This window comes from Chlamydotis macqueenii, chromosome 11 (genome assembly GCF_036417535.1).
Source record: "Chlamydotis macqueenii isolate bChlMac1 chromosome 11, bChlMac1.mat, whole genome shotgun sequence".
Classification (NCBI taxonomy): Eukaryota; Metazoa; Chordata; class Aves; order Otidiformes; family Otididae; genus Chlamydotis; species Chlamydotis macqueenii.
In genome coordinates, this window is record NC_141566.1 from 1,675,343 (window position 1) to 1,686,739 (window position 11,397).

General features: G+C 65.7%; 1 protein-coding gene across 1 annotated transcript; it reads right to left on the reverse strand.

Moving 5' to 3' along the window:
• Positions 1-5,327: 5,327 nt before the first annotated feature.
• Positions 5,328-11,069, reverse strand: LOC147599348 (Krueppel-like factor 8). Its single transcript, XM_086756494.1, is given in 6 exon segments — positions 5,328-6,317; positions 7,228-7,364; positions 7,471-7,597; positions 8,089-8,419; positions 8,421-8,645; positions 10,968-11,069. Coding segments are annotated over 6 exon segments (1,029 nt in total). The 5' UTR covers positions 10,995-11,069; the 3' UTR covers positions 5,328-6,135.
• Between the last annotated feature and the right edge of the window lie 328 nt (positions 11,070-11,397).

The following is an 11,397-nucleotide window of genomic DNA, read 5'->3' on the forward strand; positions in this document are numbered from 1 at the left end:
GGGGAAACCCCCTCCCAAATGGAGCTCCCTGCACCAAAACAAGGGTTTATTTCAGTTTTTTTAAAGCTTTTTTTTTTTTTTAATAAGAAAATGCCTTTTTCCGACGAGCGGTTGAATTTCGCACCAAAATTGATTTTTAGAGAGCAGGAGATTCCTGCTTCCTCGAACATCTCATTCCCGGGGGAGGGGAAGGGTAGGATCAAAAATAAATAGATTAAATGAAGGGAAAAGGGACAAATCTTGGGACGGGGGGGAAAAACAACGCAACAACAGAGGAAAAGTTTAAAAGGTGCAGATATGAGGGCGCAGTGCTTTGCAGCTCGGCTCCTTCGGAGAAACCAGGCCACTGTGTTGGGGCTTCTCTTTTTCGAGGGGGGATAAGAGTGGAAGAAGCCAGAGCAACAAGGGGATAAAAATCACATTTCTGGGGGAGAGGCAGGGGAAAAAGAAAAACCACAAGCCGTTTCTCCTCCGGACGCTTGGGAATCAGCTTCCCCAAGGGCACCAGGCCCACAGAGCCTGGCATCAAACCCCTCCGGCTGTGCTAAAACTTTGCCCCCGGGCAGGATGAGGCCCCCATAAACACAGGGAAAGCGCTGGGAATAGGGATCGGCCGGGCATTAACAACCCCCGCTTCCGGCAGCATCGATGCACAGCAAATAGGAACGGTTTCCGTCGATGCCAGACTTTGGACCAGCGTCCCGGCCCTCCCGAGGAGCCGCTGGTGCTGAGCAAGGGGAAGTGCAGCTCAGAATGGCCAAGCCCTTGGGAAAGCAGAGAACGGGGAACGGCTCGGGCTTTGCCAGGAGCACCTTCCCCGCGTGGCTTTGCTTTCCAGGGAAGCTGTGCTGCTGCTGGAGCAGGTGATGGGACAGGAGGATGCCTGGGAACCTGGGTAAGAGCTCCTGCTGCGTACAGGACCACCCAACGCACCCGTCCTTTCATCCTTACTTGAGCACTGTCCCAGACCAAGAAGATCAAGAACTTCATCTACGTCTCCTAGAAGTTGTTGTTCAATGTCCTCACGCAGAAGATGCCCATCTCCCAAAAAGTTATCTGCCCACCTTACACATCCTTGAGGACTGTATCATAATCCCAAATCAAAATTCAATTAGGACTGGAAAATTCCCCAGTTTCCTTCTTGTCATCTGGAAGAAAACTGTAGACTAGCCACACCAGCCATTTGGTGGTCCCCACCGCTACCTGCACACTCACACGTGCCAAGTGCCAACTCACTTGCCATTGGTTTGTGCCACCAAAAGTAAACGTGAGGCACCACTACTTCGTTTGGTCACATGTGCTGGCTCCCCATACAACCTTTCTGAGTCCAGTGTCGTTTCTAGACAAAGCAGTAACAAGTCCTGGGAGCGTCTGGGAATTTAGCTTACCGCCTGCAACGGGAGGTGTAACGGGGCTCTTGGCCCCTCAACTCCAAACAGCAGAAAATTGGTGTCAACATCAACAAGGACACCAAGGAACTGTTCCCAGGATTCCATGTCAGGAATGGGAACGAGCCAGGAGATGGTATATCAGGTACCCATCACCCCTGAGAACTCACACGGACTTGGACGTGACCGGGGCAAGGACTCAACCGATACAACGGTCCTTACCAGACCAAAGGAGAAGGAATCTCCTCCAACACCACCTCAACCGCAAGGACCTCTGGCGGGGAACTGCCTGGGAACAGGGTGGATGCGCTAATGCGGCTTTGTCACCGCTGGGCACCCGGATCACAGGGGCTATTCACCCGCTGCTAGACGGGGGCTGTCCGGAGAACCGCGCCTCAGATCAGCGCTGCAAGAAAACCCGGAGCTGGACAAACAGCCAACTTGGTTCCCGTTACAAAGCTACAAACGGGACAGACCCACGGCGGCGTTGCACCCCACACTCACGGGCCTGGGGAAGATTCCCGTGGGGATTGGCCTTGGCCCATTCCCTTCTCTTTATTAGCAATGTTCCTTCTTCACTATGATAGGAAGCAATTTCACCCTATTTTTTATTTTCGCTTACATTTGGTGGTGGGGTGTAGAAATCTTATTGATCTTCACGCAGTGGTCCATCACCTTGTTCATCACTTACTGTCGCTGGGAGTAAGCATAAACACAGATAAAGTAAAGTTTTCAGGAAAATATTTATATTTTCTTGGTTACCAGCTGGGAAGTTCTGGAATTTTACCTAGCAACAATCAAATTTATGAATCAAAGTGATTTCTTTCCTCTCCATCCCCTCACCAGAGCGTGGGCGTGCAGCAACGGGGTTGGATGAACCCCACTCCTGGCAGCGGGGCGCACGCCGAGCCGCGGGAGATCAAGCCGGCAATGATTTCCCGAGGCGGAGCAGCCCTTCGTGTCAGGGGTGGGCCAAAGCCACCCGCAGCTCCCTTATCTGCCGGCTAAGGTCCCGTTTTTGTCCCCGAGACAGCACATCTCGCTTGAGCAAGGTGCGGAGATAACGGCAGCTCTGCCGCGACCCGGCGACACGACCCCGCTCCCCTCCCGTCGCTCCTCGGGTACACAGTCCCCTCCCGCGGGGGGGAAAGCCAACATCGGGGTGCTGATGGGGGTGAAGGAGGGTCCGCGGTGGAGCTGCGAGGGGCTCTCAAACCAAACCCGTAGCTGGAGTCTCCTCTTCACGATGCAAAGGAGCGGATGGGGCTTGCTGGTGGAGGAGAACTGGGGAGCCAGCTCGTCCCGCACTGGGTGGGGATTGAGTACTCGGGGTTCACGGGAAGGGTGAGGAAGGACAGGGGGTCACCAGGACACCCCCAGCCCGTCCCCAGGGGCTCGCACCCATCCGCAGACCTCACCAGTTGGCAGGGACCCCGCATTTCCCCCCACTCCGGTTCACCTTTCACCGCTACCAGGAGACAAAGTTCTGCAGAGCTGCCGGAGCAACCGGCCGCCTCGACCCCCAGCCCCCCACCGAAACCCAAAACCACCCATTTTTGTCTTTTCCTTTCTCCTCCCCGGGAGGTTTCCAGCCATCAAATCCTTCCCGGGAGCCCTTCAAAGGGAAAGCGGCCACCCCATCCACTCGCTAAACCAGTCTGAGCGGTGCCGGGCTGGCAGGCGGGAGAGGCCCCGGGATTGGGAAAGGGCTGAGAAACCGGAGGGACCTCGGGTGACCCCGCAGCAGAGGAGAGGGACGAGCGCCGAGGGCATCGCCACCCCATCGCACGCCCCAGGGAGGCGGAGATGCCACCAGCCAAGCGGGGACCCCCCGGCAGCTGTTGCTCCTCCGTAGCAATTTTAGGATTGCTAAATTTTCAGCCCGGCCGTGACGTAAGGAGACAGCAGGGAAAAGGGCAGCTGGGGATGGAGAAAGAGCCCTGAGGAGCTGGGGAGGCCCGAGGCCGAGGAGCATTTCCAGGAGAAATGGCAGGGTGGAAGGAAGGGGAAGACACCTGCCTTCCTCCCCCCAAAAATGAGGTGGCACAGACCTTCCCGGGGTTCACCTTGCTCTTGGCCCGGGCACAAGCCGAGGCTGAAGAACATCTTGACGGCGTTGGTTGGCCATCGAGGAGGTACTGGAGGCTCACAGGCACGCGGGAAAGTCACCCGGGGGTGTCGCGGGGCCAAGATTCAGCCCGGCAGTCTCCAAAACTGGTCCTGGAGGGCTTTGGGGTCAAGAAGCTCTGCTAGCTGCTTGCCTGAAGCCTCACCGTGGTGGTCACAGGACGAGGCAGATCCAAGGGCAAGCCGGGGAGCCAGCAGTGGCCACGGCCATGGTAGGGCTCAGGGAAGAGCTGGAGGCCCCAGGCTGAGCTTAAACGGGCCCACGGGTGTGGGGTGGGGGGCTCAGGTGAGGCTGCTGAGACTAATTAAGGCCAATTAGCACCCTTAGGGCTTTACGAAGGCTGGGAGGAGGCAGGGCCTGGTCCTCAGGAGACAGCAGGCACAGGACCACACACGACCCCACAACTCTGCCTCTTCCCAAAAAAGACCTGGGGGCCTCGTCCCACCCCAGCCTATGGGGACGGGGGGATGCTGAGGTCCAGCGCCGCAAAGGGGCTCCCAGAGGCAGGAGAAAGGGTGAAGGGGGTGAAATCGGGGTCCCGCCGAGGGGCCCCAGCATGGGCTGGGGGTGGTCTGAAGGCCTCCGGGCAGGGCTGGCTTGGGACGGCCCAAAAGCATCGCCCCAGGATTGCAGGGTGTCCCCAGGCCGTGACGGGCTGGGGGAAGCGGCCTGGCACGAACTGGGGGGGCCCACAGAGTCACCCCAGGGACCCCCATCCCGTCACTGGGGCCAACGTTTACGGGGCAGCTCCCGGGCCCGGGGACAGCGCAAAACCCAGCGCCCGCTCGCATGGAGCCGCAGGGCTGGGCTCCCCTTCCTCAGCCTCCTCCTCATCCTCCCAGCCCCCAGCGAGCACCCAGCGCCCTGCAGGACCCGGGCGGGATGGGGCGGGTGACACGGGGACGCAGGGATGCCGTGTGCCGGAGGTGTCTCCGTCACCAGTGTGGCGAGTTTCTCTCCCCCGCCAGGTCTCAGCACCCCTCCTGGGTGCCACCCCAGCTCCGTCACCGCCAGCACCCCCGTGTGGGGACGCGGTGGTTTTTCTGCTTTTCTTCGTTAATTTGGGAGAGAAAACAAGCTCAGGAGTTTAAAATTGCATCTTGGGGTTGTTTTTTTTTTAAACAACAATGGAAAACAGAAAGGCACACCCCGCCCCCCACCCTGGGGCTTGGGGACTGGCAGTGGGGCAAACGGGGGCGCAGCTGCAGGGTCCCGGCGGCAGCGCTCACCCCAAAGCCGCGGGGGGATGGAGCAGCCCCCCCCCAAGCCCCAGGGTTTGCACAGCCCCCGCCGGGGGGCAGGGGGTGCAGCCCCGAACCCCCCCCCTGCGGAGCCCGCCTGCCCTCCCGCCTTCCTCCCAGCTGGGCGTCCCCCGCAAACTGGCTGAGGGGGTGTCCCCCCCCTCGCCCAGGTCCTTGTTCGAGGCGTTAAACGGAGCTGGCCCCAGCGTGAGCCCTGGGGACCCCACTGGGGACCGGCCGCGCCCAGCCCCAGGAATTCGGGGGCCACCGAAATCCGTCAGTCATCTGCAGCAGCCGAGGGTCTCTGCCCCCGCACCAGTTCCCCCCTCCCAGCCAGCCCAGTATCCCCCGAGCACAGGCTCAGAGCTTTCAGGAAGCTCCCCCCGCCCCAGCCAGCCCCACAGGTAGCGGTTTGGGGAGGGAGGGGGTGTCACAGACCCCCACCCCCCAACAGCCCCAAGGCTCCAACCCCGAACCCCGACACAGTGACAGCGGGGCCGCCCCCACAGCAACCCTGGGGGCTTGGGGGGGCACCCCAGAAAACAACAATGACGATGAAGAAGAAAAGCGTGTGGCCACAGTCTGCCTTTTTAACTTAGAAACTGTTCAGCTGTCCCGTAGTTTCCAAAAAAACCCGAGCGCTGGCGGCCCCCGCCCTCCCTCCCTGTCCCACCCCCCTTAAAACTCGGTAAAATCACAGTTCCACGTTCCGCAAAGCTTCCCTTTTCTTTTCGGCGCCGCCGGTCTTGTTTGCGGGTTGCTGTGGGGTTCTCAGGGCGTTTTTCCCTCCCCCTTCTCGCTTTTTCTTCTTTTTTTCCTGGCCCTCCCGCGCGCCCCCGGCACCTCCCGCGAAGACGAGGGACGCGGAGAAGGGCGACAGAGTCCCTTCACCCGCGGGGACGGGGACACGGCGCGGCTGCGGATGGAAAGGAAAGAGGCCGACAGCTATCGCGCGGGGGCCACGGCAGAGCCCCGCTCGCCTGCGTCCTCGCCACGGTGTCTGCGAGGGGGACAGCGGGCACGGGAGACGGAGGCCGAAGAGGCCAAGGCGCAGGTCCGGAGGCCGCTGCGGGGTGAATCCTGGTGAGGAGTCAGGGAGGAGCCTCCGGACGTCGCGAGTGGGGAGAAGCAGCCCAGGAAAAACAAGAAACCGGGAGCAAGGGAGAAGGAGGACCAGCCCGGAACCATCTTTCTACATCTTGCGCCGCTGGGGCTCCCGGAGCGGCCACAGTTCGCTCGCCGCCGTGCAGAGCTCAGCCTCTCCGCTCCCGCGGTCCCTCCGCCGCGCACGGAGCAGCTGGGAACGCGCACGCCGGTTTTCCGCCGCTGTCCCCGCTCGCCCCGTCCCGCCCAGGCGCCGCAGGGACCCCGGGGCTCCTCACATCATGATGTGCCGCCGGCGGTGCAGGGCCAGGTGGTCGGAGCGGGAGAAGCTGCGGTCGCAGTCCGAGCAGCGGAAGGGCTTGATGCCCGTGTGCTTGCGGAAATGCCGGGTGAGCTCGTCGGAGCGGGCGAACTTCCAGGTGCAGCCTTCCCAGGTGCATTTGTAGGGCTTCTCGCCTGCGCGGAGGGGAGCAGAGAGGGGTCAGCACTGCAAAAATTACCGCCAAAAGCTCACAGGCAAACAAAAAAAAAAACCAAAAAAACCCACAAAGGCAGGGTTTCCGGGCTGCGGCGGCGGCAGCGTCACCGGCAGGCGAAGCCCTCAGCGTCTCCGCGCCGGCCCCGGCCGCCTTGGCGCTCACCCAGCGCAGTCCGTGGGCGCCACCGGCTGCACAAGCGCTGCTTTCGGGCCCGACACCGCGCCCGCGCCGCCAGCCAGGCCGGAGACGGTATTTTGGGGTGCGCGCCCCCCTGCAGCACTGCCCAGTCTCGGGTACCAGCACCCCCAAAGGGCCAGCACAGAGCCCAAGCGTCCCCCAGGGCCCGCAGGGCTCCCAGAGTGTCCCCCAGCCCCCGAGGGTCGCTGCAAACGCTGGCAGAGGCTGCCAGCACCCCCAAAGGGCCCCTCTGAGCCCCCAAAGGGCCTCCCAACTCCTGACACAGGCTGCCAGCACCCCTAAAGACTCCTGAGCCCCCAAAGGCTGCACCCCAACCCCTGGCAGCACCCCCAAAGAGTCTCCCCTCCCCAGCCCTGACAGAGGGTGCCAGCACCCCGAGCCCCCAAAGGGACTTCCCAGTCTCTGGCACAGGGTGCCAGCAACCCCAAAGACACCCCTGAGCCCCCAAAGGGCCACCCCATTTTTGGCAGAGGGTGCCAGCACCCCCCCCAAAAAGCCTCCTCGAGGCCCCGAAACGCCCCCAGCCCTGCCACAGGGTGCCAGCACCCCTAAAGACCCCACCCCAAGCCCAGGGACAGACCCCCATCGCCCCCCTGAGCCCATTCCCGGGTGCCCCCAGCCCATCGGGAGCCTGGGGGCACTGATCCTGACCCTCCCGGGCAGGGGGGGCGCGCGGCGCTGGCCCCTACCCGTGTGTATCCGCCGGTGAGCTTTGAGGTGAGAGCTTTTGGTGTAGACCTTATTGCAGCCTTCGAAGTCGCACTGATGGATGCGCCGCTTCTTCAGGTCGGGGGAATCGGCTCGCTGCCCCCGCGCCGCCGGCCTGCTGGGAGGAGGGAGGGATGGAGGGCACGGCCCCTGCGCCCACGGACCCCGCGGGGCGCCCGGGGACACAGCGCGGGACAGACTGGGGGACACAGGAGGAGACTCACTCTCTCTGGAGGTCCTGGAAAGGGGCTGGGCCGCTCTCAGAGGCGCTGTCCTCGCTGTCGCTGTTCATGTCCACGGGGTACATGGAGCCCGGGTCAATTTTCACTGGTGGGGTGCGGGAAAGAAAAGCTGTTGGGAAACAAGGAGGAAAAGGAGTGAGGTGAAAACAGAGACACCACCAAAAAAAAAATCACCACCCTGGCACCAGAGGGACAACCCTCCCCCTGCTCCCGCAGCACCCCAAATGCTGCTCCACCTTCCTAAAAAAAAAAAAAAAAAAAAAAAATCAAGCTGGGGAGATGGAGGAGCCCTCCACACCATGGAGCACAGAGATATGGGGGGGCATGACTTGTGGGGGGGCACCCGTTTCGGCTGCCTGGAGGAGGAGAGAAAACGTGGGAAGCTGGGAATGTTCTGGGGAAGGGGCAGCTGAACCGGGACCACCGGCAGTGGGACGGGTGCTGGGCAGGCAGCGCCATGCCCCGTGTGTCCCCTGCCCTCCCCTTGGGCCGGCTTTGGGTGAAGGTGGGTGGCGGGACATGCCAGGGTGGAAAAATCGGATCCCCTTCAGGCGGGACCCCCTCCCTCCCCAAAATTTCAGGGTTTCCACGTGCCCTTACCGGACCCGGCATTCTTGCCGTCGCCCCCGATGAGGGGTACGGTGATGGCGGTGACGCCGTCGGTGGGCATGGTGGTGTAGACGACGGGGAGGGACTGGACCACCACGGGGATGGTCTGGAGGTTGCCCATCTTGCTGGGCAGGTTGACGGAAGGGATGGTGTGGATGACGTGGAGGATCTGCTGCCCGCCGCTGCCCTGCGTGGAGGCCAGGATGGAGCCGGGCGAGAGGACGGCCGGGATGGCCGAGCTGGAGCTGAGGCCGGAGGGCGAGATGGAGACGGTGGCGGGAGCGGGGAGCGGGGGGGCCACCAGCAGCGGGGACGACTGGAGCGGGGCGGGGGGCGGCGGGGGGCGGCGGAGGGGCCGAGGAGGCCGCCGCCGCTTTGGATTTGTTGAGGGAGAGATCGACGGGCTCGGCCTGGGGCTGGCCGCAGTCGCTGGCCAGCAGCTCCTCGGGGGGCTCCGTCTTGATGTCGGCCAGCAGCACCGGGGGGTCGAGGGGGCCCTCGGCCAGCAGCGCCGACGAGCTCATGGCGGGCGTCGCCTTCCCGGGGCCCTGCGACAGACCCGCGGCCGGTCAGGGGTGGGGACGCGGGGGCCCGGCTGGGCGGGGGGACGCCATGGGACCCCCCCCCGGCCCCCCATCCCCGCCCGGGGGGCGCGGGCCGAGGCCCCACCGGTCGCTGGAGAAGGGATTGGGGGGGGGGGGGGGGGGGCGCCGCCTCCCCTCAGCACCAGGCGAAGGCGGGAAGGGGAGGCCCCGCCCCCCCCCCGCGCGCACGCCCCGCCCCCCGCGCCCGCCTTTGTGCCGCCGGCCCCGCCCCTCCTCGCGGCGCGCGCCCCCGCCTCCCCGCCCCCCCGCCGGGCCGGGCGGGGGAGTGGGCGTGGCCCCCGCGGGGCGGTGCCGGGCCCCGCCACGCTCCCCTCCCCCGCGCCTTAAAGGGGCCGCGCAACGCCGGGGTGAAAGGGGGAGGCGGCGGCTGGGGGGTGGGGGGGAAGGAAGGTGGGGGTGGGGGGGGAGGAGGGGGTCACTCACCACCCGGGCGGCGCGGGGGGGGCTCCTCCGCGGGCGCGCGGCGCTCATCCCCTCCGCGGGCACGATCATGCTCCGCGCGGGGCCGGGCCGGGCGAGAGGTGTGAACGGCCCCGCGGCTCCACCCTGGCTCGGCCCGGGGTGGGGCCCCTTAAAAGGGCCCCCGCCCCCCCTCCCACACCCCGCCCTGCGGGAGGCACCCGGGCACGGCCCCAACCGCGACACCCCCACCGCGGACCCCCCCCCCCCCCCGCACCCCTCTTTGCTGGGGTCTGTCCGGTAGGTGGGCACGCGTGGGGACCCCCCCGCCCCGCTCCCCACCCCCACGGGACCCCCGGCACGTACCTGCCTGCAAGCTGAGACCTGACCCCCCCGAGCCCCCCACGCACACTCGCACCCGCACACAGACACGCACACGCGCGGCCCGGCCCCTCCCCGGGGCACACCCAGCGCACACACCCCGCACACAGCCCGCACCTCCCAGCCCACTCAACTGCGCGGGGGGGGGCGGGGGGGGGGGGCTAAAACACACACGCAGCCAGGGACCCCCCTCCAAAAACCACAGCGTCCCACCCGCACGCATCGCCGAGAGCCCCAAAGTCAGCCGGGGACCCCCCCCAAACACCCTCACACCCACATAAGTCACCAGGGACCCCTCCAAAATACCCCCCCACTCACAAATCACCGGGACTCCCCAAACACACCCCCCCAGAAGCAGGGACCCCCCAAACAACCCCACAGTCAACCAGAGACCCCCCCCAAACTCACCCTCACCCAGGTACCCCCGCAGCTGGGGACCTCTAGACCCCCCCCACCCCCTCACCCGCGAGGGTCCCCCCCCAACCAGGCCCATTTTGGGGGGGGCACAACGGGGTGACGCTTTTTTTTGGGGGGGGGTCGTTGCCCCCCAAAGCCTAACGGGGCTGAGTTGCGGCAGCCGGGGGGGCAGGGGGCCTCGCTTCTGCCCCCCCTCCCCGCACTCTCCTGGGGCTATCACGGGTGAGCTGAGTTCCTCAGTCCTCAGCCCGGGCGCACCCAAAACGCACCCAGGCGTGAATGGGGGGGGGGAGTCCCCTGAGGGGGCTGTGTACCCCTTCCCCCGGGAAAAAACAGCGAGACCCCCCAAAACCCCGGGGTGACCTTGGCGTGGGGGGGGGGGGTACAGGTGTGACAAAACGCTTTCCATCCCCCCCCCCCCCCGCTTGGTCCCCCTGTATGCCGTGTGCGCCCCCCGCCGCTCGCGCCCGTGTCCCCCACCCGTGAGCGCGGGGGCAGGGAGGGGGGGGCCACACCCCGCCACCGTCACACCCCCCCGAGGAATTTCCTCCCCACCCTCTTTTTTGGCAGCGCGGGGCGAGGCGAAGCGGAGGGGAGCGGGGGGGGGAAGGCCAACGCCATCTGCTCCGGGGGGGGGGGCCCACCCCACGCAGGCCCGGAGTGGGTGTGGGGTCATGGGATAAACGCGAGAGGGGAGGTCGGGCCCTTTAAGAGCAAAGGGCGTGGGAGGGGGGGGGAGGGCGGGGCGCGCCGCGACGTCGCTTCTTGTCCCCCCACCCCCCTTCGCCGGAAGCGACCACGCGGGGGGGGGGGGGCCACGCGGGGCCCGGCGGGAGGAGGGGGAGGGAAGGGCGGGGGGGGGCGGGGACCGCCCCCCCCCGCCCTTCCCTCCCCCTCCCCCCGCCGGGCCCTGCGCTGCCAAAACGCCCCCTCCCCCCCCCTTCCCAGGCTCCGCTCCCACCCGTGGGCGCTGCCCCTTTAAGAACCCCACGCGAGACGGGAAGCGCCCGCGGCTCCCCCCCCCCACCCTCGCGCTTGGTCCCGGTGTGTCCCCCCCCCCCCACTCACTTTCCCCCGCGACTCCTCCGAGCGCATCCCCCGCTGCCGCCGCCGCTGCCGCCCCCGGGGCGGTGCCGGGGTGGGGCGGGTGGGGCCCCCACGGGCGGGGAGGGGCGGGGTTCGCGTGGGGCGGAGCTCCCCCTCCCCCTCCCATTTTTTTAGGGTGTGGAGGGGCACCTCCCCCCTCCCCCCCCCCCCAAAAAAAAAAAAAAAGGTGTCCCGCCCTGCGGTGACATCATCCGCAGCCAATGGGCGGCTCCCCTCGCATCCGGCGTTGCCGTGGAAACAGATACAGGATTTGGGGGGAGGGGGGGGGCTCCCCCACCTGCACCCATCCCCCACCCCACGCGGCGCCACCTCCCGCAGATCGAGGGGGAGGGGCACGCGCTGCTGGCAGGGGCCGAGACCTGGCGAGCTCGTGTCAGCGATAGGTGGAGGT